Raw genomic sequence first — 15,135 nt, forward strand, 5'->3', positions numbered from 1 at the left:
CAGGCACTCCCCCCAGGGACCAGGATCTGGGACCCCACACACACACCGGGACCGGGTCCCCTACTGGGATCTGGCCCCCCCTCATACTGGACCAGGCCCCACACCGGGATCTGGGCTCCCCCCCCCCCCAGGACCAGGCCCCTCTACCAGGATCGTGGCCCCCCCATACCAGGGCAGAGCCCCCACACTGGGCCCAAGCCCCCTACCTGGATCTGGGTCTCCCACACACCAGGCCCGGACGCCCCCCCTCCAAGATCTGGGACACCCCCCCTCCCAACAACCCACCAGGATCTTGCCCCCTCCATGGGGGTCTCGGCCTCCCGCAGCCCCCCCCCTCCCCCATGCCCCACACGTCAGGCCACAGCTCGTATCCAAAGTGAGTTTTATATATAATTTATCTGTACACACGAAGGACAAAGTACCTCAGGTCTGCACTGAGGGGGGGGGCAGTACCCCCCAACCCGGGCTGAGCCCCCCCGGCCCCAAAACGGCTTCAGAAAACAAAAGAGAAAAAAAAAAGAAAAAAAAAAAAAAAAGAAAAAAGTCACTTTTTTTTTTTTTTTTGCATTTAAAAGGAGGGGAAGCTGCCCCCCCCCCTCCCCACCGGCAGCCCCCGGGAGGGTACAGGACCCCCTGGCTGGGGAGGGCCGGGCCCCTGGGTGGGGGTTCTGGGGGGCTGCGAAGGTGCTTTGCCTGTGTGTGTGTCCCCCCCAGCAGGCGGCACTTTAATTTGGCACATGGAGGAGGTTGGGGAGACCCCCACCCCCAAACCCCACCCCAGCCCCTTCCCCGGGGGGGTGTCCCCTCCCCCTCCCCTCTTTGGCACATGGGGGATTTTGGCAAAGGGGGGGTTGCACCCTGACACCCACCCACCCCCCCCAAAACACACCCTGGTACAGGGCTGAGAAATGCTCCCCTCAACACACTGCCCTTGGGGGGGGGGGGGGACAGTGGGGGGGGGGATGACACCCCCACCTCCAGCCACCTCCCTTGTGTCGTTTCTCCCTTTTTCCTCTTTTTTTTTTTTTTTTCTAAATATGTGGATTTGGGGATTTTTCCTTTTTTTTTTTTTGCCTAACCCCTGGTGCAGGCTGGGGGGCATCAGCCTGGGGCTGGGGGTGGGGGGGAACACCACGGCCCTCCCCCCCCCCCCCCCGCTCCTAACTCCCTCCAGGGCCAGCGTTGAGGAAGTAGGTGGTCATCTCCCCCTTGCCCTTGACCTTGACCAGCCCCCGGCACTCCAGCACGTAGCCCTTGGCCGCCAGCACCTGGTACAGGTCCGTTGTCACCTGGGGGGAGGGGGACATGGGGATGAGGTGCTGGGGGGGGCTCAAAGAAAGGGTCCCCCCACCTCCCTGCCCCCCGAGCTGACCTGGATGCGGTCTGGGACCCCGGTGCTGTCCATGCGGCTGGAGACGTTGACGGTGTTGCCCCAGATGTCGTACTGCGGCTTGCGCGCCCCGATCACCCCTGCCACCACCGGCCCCATGTTCAGACCTGGGGGGGGGGACGGGACATGACACGACACAGGCAGAGCGTCACGGACCCCCCCCCTACGGCTGCGGGTGTCAGGGCACGGGGGTGCGCGAGGAGGTTGCGTGTGCAAAGGGGAAGGGGCGTGCAAAGGGGAAGGGGCGTGCAAAGGGGAAGGGCCGTGCAAAGGGGAAGGGGCGTGCAAAGGGTTTGCGACAGCAAGGGAGCGAGTCAAGGGGCGTGCAAAGGGGAAGGGGCGTGCAAAGGGGAAGGGGCGTGCAAAGGGTTTGCGACAGCAAGGGAGCGAGTCAAGGGGCGTGCAAAGGGGAAGGGGCGTGCAAAGGGGAAGGGCCGTGCAAAGGGGAAGGGGCGTGCAAAGGGGAAGGGGCGTGCAAAGGTTTGCGACAGCAAGGGAGCGAGTCAAGGGGCATGCAAAGGGGAAGGGCCGTGCAAAGGGGAAGGGCCATGCAAAGGGGAAGGGCCGTGCAAAGGGGAAGGGGCGTGCAAAGGGTTTGCGACAGCAAGGGAGCGAGTCAAGGGGCGTGCGAGGGCTGCGTGTGCAAAGGGGAAGGGCCGTGCAAAGGGGAAGGGTCCGCGCAAAGGGGAAAAGGCCGCGCAAAGGGGAAGGGGCGTGCAAAGGGTTTGCAATGGCAAGGGAGTGTGTAAAGCAGCAGGGGTGTGCAAAGGGGAAGGGGCACACAAAGGGAGTGTGTAAATGGGTGTGCAAGGGCTGTGTGTGCAAAGGGGAAGGGGCGTGCGAGGGGGTTGTGCATGCAAAGGGTTTGCGATGCCAAGGGAGCGAGACAAGGGGTGTGTGAGGGCTGCGTGTGCAATGTGGAAGGGCTGTGCAAAGGGGAAGGAGCACGCAAAGGAGTGTGTAAAGGGGTGTGCAAGGGCTGTGTGTGCAAAGGGGAAGGGGCGTGCAAGGGGGTTGTGCATGCAAAGTGTTTGCGATGCCAAGGGAGCGAGTCACGTGGCGTGCGAGGGCTGCATGTGCAAAGGGGAAGGGGTGTGCAAAGGGTTTATGCATGCAACGGGTTTGCAATGGCAAGGGAGTGTGTAAAGCAGAAGGGGCACACGAAGGGAGTGTGTAAATGGGTGTGCAAGGGCTGTGTGTGCAAAGGGAAGGGGCATGCAAAGGGTTTGTGCGTGCAAGGGGTTTGCAAGGGCAAGGGAGTGTGTAAAGCAGAATGGGTGTGCAAATGGGAAGGGGCATGCAAAGGGGAAGGGGTGTGCAAAGGGGTTTGTGCATGCAAAGTGTTTGCGATGCCAAGGGAGTGTGTAAAGTGGCGTGCAAGGGTGTGAGAAGGCTGTGTGTGCAAAGGGGAAAGGGGGTGCACAGGGGAAAGGGGGTGCACAGGGTTTACAGTGGCAAAAGAGTGTGTAAAGGGGGTGTGCGAGGGCTGTGTGCAAAGAGGAAGGGGCGTGCAAAGGGTTTGCAGGTGCAAGGAGTGTGTAAATGTCTGTGCAAAGGGCAGCGTGTGCAAAGGGGAAGGGGCGTGCAAAGGGGCGTGCGAGGGGCTTGCAAAGGGCACACGAGGAGCGTGCAAAGGGCGTTCAAAGGTCATTCAAAGGGTGTGCAAAGGGCATGCAAAGGGCGCATGAGGAGTGTGCAAAGGGCATGCAAAGGTCATTCAAAGGGCATGCAAAGGGTGTGCAAAGGTCATGCAAAGGGCATGCAAAGGGCGCACAAGGAGCGTGCAAGGGGCATGCAGAGGTCATTCAAAGGGCGTGCAAAGAGCGTGCAAAGGGTATGCAAAGGTCATGCAAAGGGCGTACAAAGGGCATGCAAAGGGCGCACAAGGAGCGTGCAAAGGGAGTGCAAAGGGCATGCAAGGAGCGTGCAAAGGTCACTCAAAGGGCATGCAAAGGTCATGCAAAGAGCGTGCAAAGGGCGCACGAGAAGTGTGCAAAGGGCATGCAAAGGTCATGCAAAGGGCGTGCAAAGGGCGCACAAGGAGCGTGCAAAGGGAGTGCAAAGGGCATGCAAGGAGTGTGCAAAGGTCACTCAAAGGGCATGCAAAGGGCATTCAAAGGGCATGCGAGGGGCGTGCGAGGGGCGTGCGAGGGGCGTGCGAGGGGCGTGCACTGACCGATCTTCATCTGGAAGTTGTTGAAGGAGTGCTCGTTGATGTACTTCATCTGCTCCATCAGGTGCATGGCGTAGTCGGCCAGCGCCGCGATGTGGCTCCGGCCCTCGCGGTCGTACGTGGAGGCGTTGAGGCCCGAGGCCGCCATGTAGGTGCTGCCGATGGTCTTGATCTTCTCCAGCTGCCGGTACCTCTGCTCGCTGATGATCTGGGGGGGGGATGGGGGAGTTACACACCCCCCCCCAACATCGTGGGGGGTCCCAGGCACCCGGTCCTGCACCCCGTCCCTGGCAGCGGCACATCCCCCGTCTCCTGCACCCCGGTCCTGTCAGCATCATGCACCCGGTCTCCTGCGCCCCATCCCTGAGATCCCTGTGCGCCCCGTCTCCTGCACCCCATCTCCTGCGCCCCATCCCTGAGATCCCTGTGCGCCCCATCTGCTGCACCCCATCTCCTGCGCCCCATCCCTGTGATCCCTGTGCGCCCCATCTGCTGCACCCCATCTCTGTGAGCCGCACGCGCCCCGTCTCCTGCGCCCCATCCCTGTGATCCCCGTGCACCCCATCTCCTGCACCCCATCTCCTGCGCCCCATCCCTGTGATCCCCATGCACCCCATCTCCTGCACCTCATTCCCGAGCACTGTGCACCCCATCTCCTGCACCCCCATCCTCACACACGCTGTCCCACAGCCCCTCCATCACCCCGTGCCCCCCACCTCTTGCACCCCATCCCTGTCAGCCCCGTGCACCCCAGCTCCTGCACCCCGTTGCTGTGATCTCTGTGCAACTCATCCCTGCACCCCATCTCCTGCGCCCCATCCCTGTGATCCCTGTGCACCCCATCTCCTGCACCCCACCTCCTGCCCCCCATCTCCTGCACCCCATCCTCATGCACGCTGCCCCACGGCATCTCCATCACCCCGTGCCCCCCATCTCCTGCCCCCCACCTCCTGCACCCCATCCCTGTGAGCCCCGTGCACCCCAGCTCCTGCACCCTGTTCCTGTGATCCCTGTGCACCCCATCCCTGCACCCCATCCCTGCCCCCCATCTTCATGCACGCTGCCCCACGGCGTCTCCATCACCCCCTGCCCCCCATCTCCTGCACCCCACCTCCTGCACCCCATCCCTGTGAGCCCCGTGCACCCCAGCTCCTGCACCCTGTTCCTGTGATCCCTGTGCACCCCATCCCTGCACCCCATCCCTGCCCCCCATCTTCATGCACGCTGCCCCACGGCGTCTCCATCACCCCCTGCCCCCCATCTCCTGCACCCCACCTCCTGCACCCCATCCCTGTGAGCCCCGTGCACCCCAGCTCCTGCACCCCGTCCCTGTGATCCCTGTACACCTCATCCCTGCACCCCATCCCTGCCCCCCATCTCCTGCACCCCATCCTCATGCACGCTGCCCCACGGCGCCTCCATCACCCCCTGCCCCCCATCTCCTGCACCCCACCCCACCCCAATCCGCCCTCCGGCACCTCGTCGAAGTCGGCGATGATCTCGTTGAGCAGCCGCAGGCACTCGACGCCCTCGTTGTTGGCCTCCAGCTCGACGTAGAACTCGGAGAAGTTGCTGATGGAGGCGAACATGACGGCCACGCACTCGCACGACTGGTAGTAGAGCTCGTCGTTGCGTCGCTCCCGCGCCAAGAAATGCGCCGCCACGTCCTTGGGCAGGATGTTGTGCAGCAGCCGGCGGTTGTACGCCTGCAGCTCCTCCATCTCCTCCTTCTCACCCGTCGCCTGCGGCGCACAGCACCATGCAGGAGCCGGGCTGGGGTCCTGCATCCCCCCCCAGTGCTGGGGTGCGGGGAGAGGGTCAATCCCAGCCCCTCGCCCTCCCCCCCCCCCCCCATTCCCGGTCCTACCTGCAGCTTCCAGAGGAAATCGAGGCGGGCGGTGGATTCGACCTGCTGCGCGTGCAGGTACAGCGCCAGCGCGAAGACGGCCAGGATGACGGGGGTGACGTACCGCAGGGCCACCTTCCCCTCCGCCGGGCTGCGGGCACCCCGCGCCCACTGAGGTGGGGTGCTGGGCGAGTCCATGCCCACCCCAGGGACCCCAAAACTGCACCCAGACCCCAAAGCTGCACCCACCCAAGGGATCCCCCAAGATGCTCCCACCGCAGGGACCCTAAACTTGCACCCAGACCCCAAAGCTGCACCCACCCAAGGGATCCCCCAAGATGCTTCCACCCCAGGGACCCCAAAGCTGCAGCCAGACCCCAAAGCTGCACCCACCCAAGGGATCCCTTAAGATTCACCCACCCCAGGGACCCCAAACCTGCACCCACCCTGTAAGACGCACCATCCCAGCGACCCCCCAAGATGTGCCCAACCTCACAAGATGCACCCACCCCCGCAGCACAGACCCCCACCTCAGCGGACTCTCCTACTTACAGCCCACCCTCCCCACCCGCCCCTTCCCATTCCCCCACTGGTCCCAGTCCCCCCGCTCACCATTCACCCTGGGTCACATTGAAGGAGGGCCTGGGGAGGGGGAGAAGAGCCGGGGCTTAGCAAGGTGGGGACCCAGCTCCCAGGGTGGGGACACCCGGCGGGGGGACGCAGGGCACTCACAGGGCATTGGCCACCACCAGCAGGTCGGCGTTGTCGAAGAGGGTGGCCTGGGGTCCCTCCACCAGCACCAGGTAGGTGGCCTCGATGGCCACCATGAGCAGCAGCTTGCCGATGCTGCTGATGTGCAGGAAGACGGAGCAGGCCAGCAGGCTCAGCACCACGCTGTAGTTGAAGTACTGCGGGGGAGAGTGGCAGGGATGCACTGGCATCCCATGGGAAACCCCCGCCGGTAACCCCCCACAGGGACCCTGCACCCATGGGGACCCCCTGCCAGCACCCTGCACCCTCAGGGACCCCGTGCCAGCATCCTTGGGGACACAGTGGCTGCAGGGACCCCGTGTCAGCACCCTGTACCCTCAGGGACCCCGTGCCAGCATCCTTGGGGACACAGTGGCTGCAGGGACCCCGTGTCAGCACCCTGCACCCTCAGGGACCCCATGCCAGCATCCTTGGGGACACAGTGGCTGCAGGGACCCCGTGTCAGCACCCCTGTACCTACAGGGACCTCATGCCAGCATCCTTGGGGACACAGTGGCTGCAGGGACCCCGTGCCAGCACCCTGTACCTACAGGGACCTCATGCCAGCATCCTTGGGGACACAGTGGCTGCAGGGACCCCGTGCCAGCACCCTGCACCCTCAGGGGCTCTGTGCCAGCACCCTTGGGGACACAGTGGCTGCAGGGACCCCGTGCCAGCACCCGTACCTACAGGGACCTCATGCCAGCATCCTTGGGGACACAGTGGCTGCAGGGACCCCGTGCCAACACCCTGCACCCTCAGGGACCCCGTGCCAGCATCCTTGGGGACACAGTGGCTGCAGGGACCCCGTGCCAGCACCCTGCACCCTCAGGGGCTCTGTGCCAGCACCCACGGGGGACCATGCACCCGTAGGGACCTATGGCAGCACCCTATATCTGTGGGGACCCTGTGCCAGCACCCTGTACCCCCAGAGACCCCATACCAGGGGGACACAGTGCCCACAGGGACCCCGTGCCAGCACCCTGCACCCTCAGGGACCCCATGCCAGCCCCCAAGGCGGACAGTGCACCCAGAGGGACCCACGCTGGCACCCACGGGAGCCCTGCACCCATGGCTGCCCCACAGCCACTCACCTCGGGGAAGTCACAGGCCAGCCCGTCACCGTGGCAGGGCTCCGCGGGGGTCCCCAGCGAGAAGTTGAGGACCCGGAGCTGGCAGGGTCCCACAGCCTCGGGGGTGACGTTGAGCTCACGGGCGGCGCAGTCCCGCAGAGCCACCCGGCTGCAGGAGAACTGGCAGGGGGGGGTGGGGGTGGAAGAAGGGTGAGCCGGTGCCCCCGCAGCCCCCCGCAGCCCCCCGCAGCCCCCCGTGCCCCTGACCCCACGTCCCTACCATGTTGACGAAGGCAGCGATGAAGACGAGGAGGATGGTGAAGACCCCGATGACGGTGCTGTGCGCACGGGACTGGACGATTTTCCGGGAAAGCTGCTGCAGGGCGGCGGGGAACAGCTGCGGGGGGGGGGGCGCAAAAAGACCCTATCATGCACCGCCAAGCCCCCCCCCACCCTCCCACCCATCAGCCGTGTACTCACGGTGACACAGGAATAGACGGCGCAGACGAAGAGGATGGCAGCAAGGAGGATGAAGATGCCAACGTAGACGCCAAGCATCAGCGGGGAGCTGAGAGAGGTGGCTGTGAGCATTGGGGGGGGGGGGGTCGGGGGGGGGGGGGTGGCTGCAGCACTCACTGCGGGAACACCACGATCTGGAGGCAGCAGATGAAGCAGAAGACGAGGAGGGTGCAGGCCACGTAGCCACCGAAGCGGTCATCCACCTTCTTGGAGTACTGCGGGGAGGGAAGCGGTGAGCCGGGCTGGGGGGGGGGCAGGGCAGGGCAGGGCAGAGGGGCTCCTGGGGGCCCCCAGGGGATGGGATGGAGGGGACCCTGGGGGATGGGATGGGATGGGATGGAGGGGGACAGAGGGTCCCCAGAGGATGGGATGGAGCGGACCCCAGGGGGACGGGATGGAGGGGGACACCAGAGGATGGGACAGAGGGGACCATGGGGGACCCCAGGGGATGGGATGGGAGGGGAGGGAGGGGGACCCCAAGGGGACCCCAAGGGATGGGATTGAGGGGACACCAGGGGATGGGATGGAGGTGACCAAGGGGGACCCCAGGGGATGGGAGGGGAGGGGACGGGACGGGACCCCAAGGGATGGGATTGAGGAGACCCCAGGGGATGGAGGGGACCACGGGGGATGGGACGGAGAGGACCATGGGGGACCCCAGGGGATGGGATAGGATAGGATGGGAGGGGACCCCAAGGGATGGGATTGAGGGGACCCCGGGGGATGGGATGGAGGGGACCATGGGGGACCCCAGGGGATGAGATGGGAGGGGAGGGGATGAGATGGGATGGGACCCCAAGGGATGGGATTGAGGGGACACCAGGGGATGGAGGGGACCATAGGGGATGGGATGGAGGGGACCATGTGGGACCCCAGGGGATGGGATAAGATGGGATGGGATGGGAGGGGACACCGATGGATGGGACGGAGAGGGCACCAAGAGATGGGACGGAGGGGACACCGGGGGACCCCAGGGGATAGGATTGAGGGGACCCCAGGGGATGGGATGGAGGGGGACAGGATGGAAGGACCAGGACAGGGGGGATCATGGAGCCAGCTGGATGAAGGGGATCTCACAGACCAGAGGGGACAGATGTGATGCGCAGCTGGGATGGGGGGCAGGGGGTACCACAGAACCAGGACAGAGGACCCCAGGGGATGGAAGCGAGATGAGGGAGACAAAGGTGCTGATGGGAGCGGGACAGAGGGGACTTCAGGGGATGGAGGGGACGGCAGGGATGGGATGGGGGGGGATGGAGGGACCCCCACCTTCTTCTCCAGCTCAGGCGTCTGGAAGGTGAGCAGGAACTTCTTGACATGGTCCTTGCGGAGCTGGTCAATGCTGCGGGCGTCGATGGCCCGGCTCAGGAACTCGTCCACCTCGTCCTCGGGGTTGAGGGCCTCCTGGGCACCACGGCTGGGGGCAGGGGTAGGTCAGGGTCCCCCCAGCCCCTGGCTCTGCCCCAGAGAGGGGCTGGCCATGACCCCCCACCCCCAGGACCCTCAGCATGGGGACACTTACTTGTCCTTGCTGGAGTCATCAATTCCCTGGGGAGACACAAGGGAAATGGGGGGGTGTCAGGGACACTGGCATGGATTGGGGGGGGGGGGGTCATAGATGACAAGATCATAAGGCATCCCCCAGGGTCAACCAAGCCCCCCCAAGGACAGGGGACAGAGTCCCAAGGGTTACCAGGATGTGGGGGATCCCCAAGGGTTCCCCAAGCCTGGCAAGGATAGGGGGGTCCCCAAGAGCCTGCAAGGGGGGAGGGAGGGGTCTGGGGGGGGTGGCTGACACCAGTGAGGATGGGGGACCCCTGAGAGTCCCCAAGGCCAGTGAGGACAGGAGGCATCCCCAAGGGGTGCCGAGGACAGGGGGTACACATGGGGGGTCCCCAACAGCTGCTGAGGATGGAGGCGGCGGGGGGGGGAACCTGGGGATCTCTATGGGCTGCTGAGGATGGCTGATCCCTGCGGGCTGCTGAGGATGGGGGGGACACCTGAGGGTCCCCAAGGGCTGATGAGGACAGGAGGGAACCCCGAGATCTGCTGAGGATGGGGGGGGCTTCTTCAAGGCCCTGGGCTGCGGCCAGCAGGAGGAAGCAGGCGAGGGCTGCGGGCAAGGCTGGGGAAGCCCAAAGGCGACCACGGAAAGGCAGCGAGCAGCCGATACCGCCGCAGGGGGGGTCCCCCCTTCCCAACATGCCCCCCCCGCCCCCCTCCATGGTCGCTCACCATCTGCCGGAAGGCCTTGGAGTCCTTGGTGCGGGAGAAGGAGCGCTCGGGCACCCAGCGCGGCACCAGCCCCTCCGTCGAGTTGGCACGAGCCCGCTGCAGCTTGGCTAGGATGGCTTTCTCCTCCTTCTGCAGGGCGACGTGGCCGTGAGAGGGGGTCCCCCAGGGTCCCCATCCCCCCATCCCCCCCCCCTCAATTCCCCCCACTGACTCACGCGCTTCTGGCTGCAGCCCACGATGAGGAAGGTCTCGATGTTGTGCTCCTTGAGGTAGGCGTTGCGCTCGCCCCCGTGGCCCGGTTCCACCTCGTAGTCCCCGTTCAGGTACTGCAGCGTCGCCCAGGTGATGTGGATGCGCCTGGGGATGGCAGGGATGAAGGTGCTGAGCCCACCCCCCCACCCCCCTTGTTCCACGTTCCCCACCCCAGCCCCCAGCCCAGCCCCCCTGGTCCTGGCTCACCCGGCTTTGCCACCCGCTTCCATGTGGTTGGCGAGGGTCACGTCGTTGGACCAGACGTCGAACTGCCACTTGCGCAGCCCCAGGACGCCACAGTGCACCCGCCCGCTGTGGATGCCCACGCGCATGTTCACGTTCACCCCCGTCACCTCGCGCACCAGCCTGCGGACGGCACCGGCACCACGTCAGCCCAAGGCACCGCGGCACCGGGGCCTGGGCAGCACCAGGGGTGTGCCAGCACCGGGGCCAGCCACAGCCCCCCAGGGCTGCAGCGGCACTGGGGACATGCCAGCACTGGGGACATGCCAGCACTGGGGACATGCCAGCACTGGGGTCAAGCACAGCCCCCCAGGGTTGCAGTGGCACTGGGGACATCCCAGCACTGGGGACATGGTGGCACTGGGGTCAGGCACAGCCTCCCAGTGTTGCAGTGGCACTGGGGACATCCCAGCACTGGGGACATGGTGGCACTGGGGTCAGGCACAGCCTCCCAGTGTTGCAGTGGCACTGGGGACGTGCCAGCACTGGGGACATGGTGGCACTGGGGTCAGGCACAGCCTCCCAGTCTTGCAGTGGCACTGGGGATGTGCCAGCACTGGGGACATGGTGGCGCTGGGGTCAGGCACAGCCTCCCAGTCTTGCAGTGGCACTGGGGACGTGCCAGCACTGGGGACATGGTGGCGCTGGGGTCAGGCACAGCCTCCCAGTCTTGCAGTGGCACTGGGGATGTGCCAGCACTGGGGACATGGTGGCGCTGGGGTCAGGCACAGCCTCCCAGTGTTGCAGTGGCACTGGGGACATGCCAGCACCGGTGACAGGCGCGACCCCCCGACTCACGAGATGGCCTCGATCATGTCGACCCCCATCTCCACGCAGCAGTGTGCATGGTCCCCACGCGCCTCCGGCAGCCCCGACACGCAGTAGTAGCAGTCCCCCAGGATCTTGATGCGCAGGCAGTGGTTCTCCTGGGGGGGACGGGCAGGTCAGGGGGGCTCTGGGACCCCCTTCCAGCCCCACCCCCGCACCCCCCACCCCCCATCCCACTCACCGCCGCCAGCTTGTCGAAGCGAGCGAAGAGCTCATTGAGCGTCATCACCAGCTCCTGGGCTGTGCACTGCGAGGCCAGGCTGGTAAAGCCCTCGATGTCCGCGAAGAGGATGCTGCCGGGAGGAAGAGTGTGGGCTGGGGAGGGACCACAGACCACCCCGGACTCCCTCACCTAGTGACACTCCCCTCCCACCCCCACCCCCCCCCCAAGACCTTGCACCCCGCGGTACCTGACGTTGTCGTGCTTCTGGATGTAGATCTTGTGGAACATCATGTCCTCCTTCTTGGTGTTGATGTCCTCCTTCATCTCCATGGCCACGTGCTGGGGCAGCACCGAGAGCAACAGCCGCTCCTGCCCCACAGCACCACCCCATCAGCGGGGGGCCAGGGCCCTGACGGACCCCCCCTTCCCCCAGGCCCATCACGGCGGACCCCACCGTCCCTGGGACACCCAGGACCCCCAGCTTACCTGCTGGCGGTTCTCCCGCTGGAGGTGCAGGCGCGCCTGGATGTAGCCCCGGGTCTCCTGGAAGGCCTGGCGCTGCGACACCTCGGCCGGGTAGTGGGTGCAGACCCCCACCACGTTGGTGCAGAGGAAGATCAGGGCGTTGGCGCTGAGCTGGTGGGGGAGGTGGGCTCAGTGCAGCCACCCAGGGACCCCTGGCCAGCTCTGCCACCCTCCTCTGCACCCCAAAACCCTGGCTCCAGGATGGGGGGGGGTGCTGCCAAGAGGAGCAGGGGGGCTGCAGGGGGGGGGGGTCATGGGGCGGGGGCGGAAACATGGGGACACAAAGCAAGGGGATGTGGGATGCAGGGACCAAGGGAAGGGAGGATGCAGGGACCTGGGGACACGGAGGATGCAGGGACCTGGGGATACAGGACCAGGGTGACGGGGACATGGGGCACCTGGAGACATGGGAAACCGGGGGGGGGGGGGGGGGGGGCGAGGCTGCAGGGACATGGGGGACATAGAGAGCCAGAGCAGGGGGACAGGGGGCACCCGAAGCTGCAGGAAAGCGGGGCACAGGGGCTGCAGGGACCCAAGGCACAGGGATACGAGGATGCAGGGACCTGGGGATACAGGACCAGGGTGATGGGGACATGGGGCATCTGGAGACATGGGAAACCGGGGCAGGGGGGGCTGCAGGGACATGGGGGACATGGAGAGCCCGAGCAGGGGGATGGGGGGCACGCAGAGCTGCAGGAAAGCGGGGCACAGGGGCTGCAGGGACCTGGGGACCCAAGGCACAGGGATACGAGGATGCAGGGACTTGAGGGACATGGGGACACGGGGCAGGGGGGGACATGGGGGGACGGGGCAGGGGGGGACGTGGGACACAGCCAGGCCCCACGGGCCCTCGGGAAGCGGAGGAAGCCGGGGGAGGGCCGGGAAGCGGAGATGGCTGCAGCGGGAGTGCTGTGGTTTCCCCCCCTCCCCGTCCCCATCCCTGTCCCCTGGGACCGGGGCCAGGGCTATTTATAGCGGCGGGCTGGAAGCGGGGGGCCACGCACCCCCCCCCCCCCATCCCCATCACATCCCCCCGGCCAGGGGGCACAGCCCCATCGCTCCCACCCTGCAGAGGTTAGCCCCACTCGGGGGGGGCTTCTCCTCCCGTGACCCCCTCCATGCCCCACCGGCCTCACTGTGTACCCCCCCCCTTCAGCATCATGCGCCCCGTGGGGACAGCACGTGGCCCCAGCCCTGGCCAGGCAGGGCGAGGGTGACGGGTGGCCTCGTGCGGGGGCGGGGGTGGGGGGGGCTGGGGACTGGCAACACATGGCCCTTGTGGGCAAGGGGACCCCCCCTGGACCCCCCCTGTGCATGCAGCACCCCACTGGGAGCACCCGCCAGCCCAAGGGGGCAGGACAGGGGACACTGCCAAGGTCCCAGCCCCCCTGGGTGGCAGCCACCCCCCCTGCCCTGGCTCCCTGGGCCTGCATCCCCCCTCGGGGGTTTCCGCCAGCCCCACAACGGGGGCTTTGTGGGTGCCCCCCCCCCCCCCCCAAGCACAGCCCACAATGGCGGGTCTGTGCACGGTCCTGCCAGGACGAGGGGCCCCCTCACCTCCCCCCCCGCCAGGCTGCGGCAGTGGAGAGACCCCCGGTCACACCGTAGGCAGCACCCACGGGTCCCTAGCATGGGACACACCCCCCCCCCACCCCCCCAGGACGCCCCCCACCCCCAGGGCAAGCCAAGGGGGCCCCTCCTGCATCCAGAATTTTCCACGTGCACCAACACCAAGCCCAATTTTGCAGCGAGGCACTGGGGGAGCCACCGGCGGGGACAGGGGTCTCCCCCCCAGGGTCTCCCCCATCCCACAAGCAGGCAGCCCCCACACACACACTATATGCATCCCCCCCCCCCCCCCCCCCCCCAGCCTCTACCTGCTTCCAGAGGAAGGGGTCGGTGGCGTTGCGGTGCCAAGCGATGGCGAGGTGCAGGGCGGAGAGGAAGACGCCGGCCAGCACGGCCGCCCGCATCCGCACCGGCAGCAGCGTGTAGGTGATGTAGATGAAGAAGACGCTCCACCAAACGCCTTCGGCCGCGCTACGGGGTACCACAGCCACCGTCCCCAACGCTTGCACCCCGGCCAGCAACCCCAGCACCACGTAGCTCACCACCCACATATAGTCCTGGGGGAAGGCGCTGCGGCTGCACAGCACCATCAAAAGCAAGAAAAGGGCCGTGGCACCGGCCAAAGCGGCGACCGCCGGCACGTGGGGGGCACCGGGCAGGCAGTGGAAGAGCAGCATCACACCGCAGACCAACACCAGCACCCCCATCAGCACCGTCAGGCTGCTCTGGTTCATCTGGAAGAAGTAACGTTGGTAAAGCCGCTCCAGTTTGGCCGACTGGAACCGTTTGGAACGGAAAACCTGGAGCAAACGCCGCCAGCACTCGCCGGCCGACGGCCGCCCCCCCGTGGCCCCCGGCCCCCTTTGGCCCTTTGGTTTCGCCATCCTCCAAGGCCAAGTCCACCGATTTGAGCCCCAAGTCACCGGAGGGTCCCTTCTTGCTGTAGTGGTCCTCCTGCCAGGTGCAGCGTAGCCCCCGGGGGGGTCCCCCACCCCGCTCCATCTCAGGGTCCTGCAGGCAGCTCATGTAGCGGGGGCCGCAGAGGGCAGCGCGGGGGCGGGCGCCCTTCTTGCCGTTGCGCTCCCCCCCATGCCGTCTTCCGTTCGTCCACCTTGGGCACCAGGATGCCGCTGAACCACGACATGCTGCGGGTACCGGGGAGGGGGTCAACGCTCAGTGTGTGTCCCCTCCCCCCCAGCACCCCAAGAGGGACGCCGGTGCCCATGGGGGGATGGGGGGGGGGGGCCGAGGCAGCGTGGCTCCCACCCAGCACAGACAGCGAAGGGCACAGATGTCCCACGTCCCCTGGGGGGTGCAGACCCCCAAACCCCAGTTCTCCCACCCATGGCCCCTGTGGGAATGCCCAGTGCCCAGTGCTGGGTGCCCAGCACCAGTACTGAGTGCCCGGTGCCCAGTGCTGGTGCTAGGTACCCAGTACTGGTCCCCAGTGCCGGTACCTGGTCCCCAGTGCCAGTGCCCGGTGCCGGTGCCCAGTATCAGTGCTGGATGCCCGGTGCTGGTGCTGGTACTGGGTACCCAGTGCTGGTGCCCAGTGCCGGTACTGAGTGG

The 15,135-nt window shown here is 66.3% G+C and overlaps 1 protein-coding gene across 1 annotated transcript; it reads right to left on the reverse strand.

Moving 5' to 3' along the window:
• Positions 1-827: 827 nt before the first annotated feature.
• Positions 828-14,710, reverse strand: ADCY6 (adenylate cyclase 6). Its single transcript, XM_056322480.1, is given in 23 exon segments — positions 828-1,289; positions 1,373-1,497; positions 3,567-3,771; positions 5,042-5,305; positions 5,431-5,560; positions 6,022-6,051; positions 6,142-6,317; positions 7,254-7,412; positions 7,513-7,629; positions 7,713-7,800; positions 7,869-7,966; positions 9,021-9,168; positions 9,274-9,299; positions 9,987-10,115; positions 10,202-10,343; positions 10,446-10,604; positions 11,280-11,407; positions 11,491-11,602; positions 11,720-11,841; positions 11,959-12,108; positions 13,875-14,418; positions 14,420-14,652; positions 14,654-14,710. Coding segments are annotated over 23 exon segments (3,471 nt in total). The 3' UTR covers positions 828-1,160.
• Positions 14,711-15,135: the final 425 nt, after the last annotated feature.

This window comes from Falco biarmicus, chromosome 19 (assembly GCF_023638135.1).
Source record: "Falco biarmicus isolate bFalBia1 chromosome 19, bFalBia1.pri, whole genome shotgun sequence".
Lineage (NCBI taxonomy): Eukaryota > Metazoa > Chordata > Aves > Falconiformes > Falconidae > Falco > Falco biarmicus.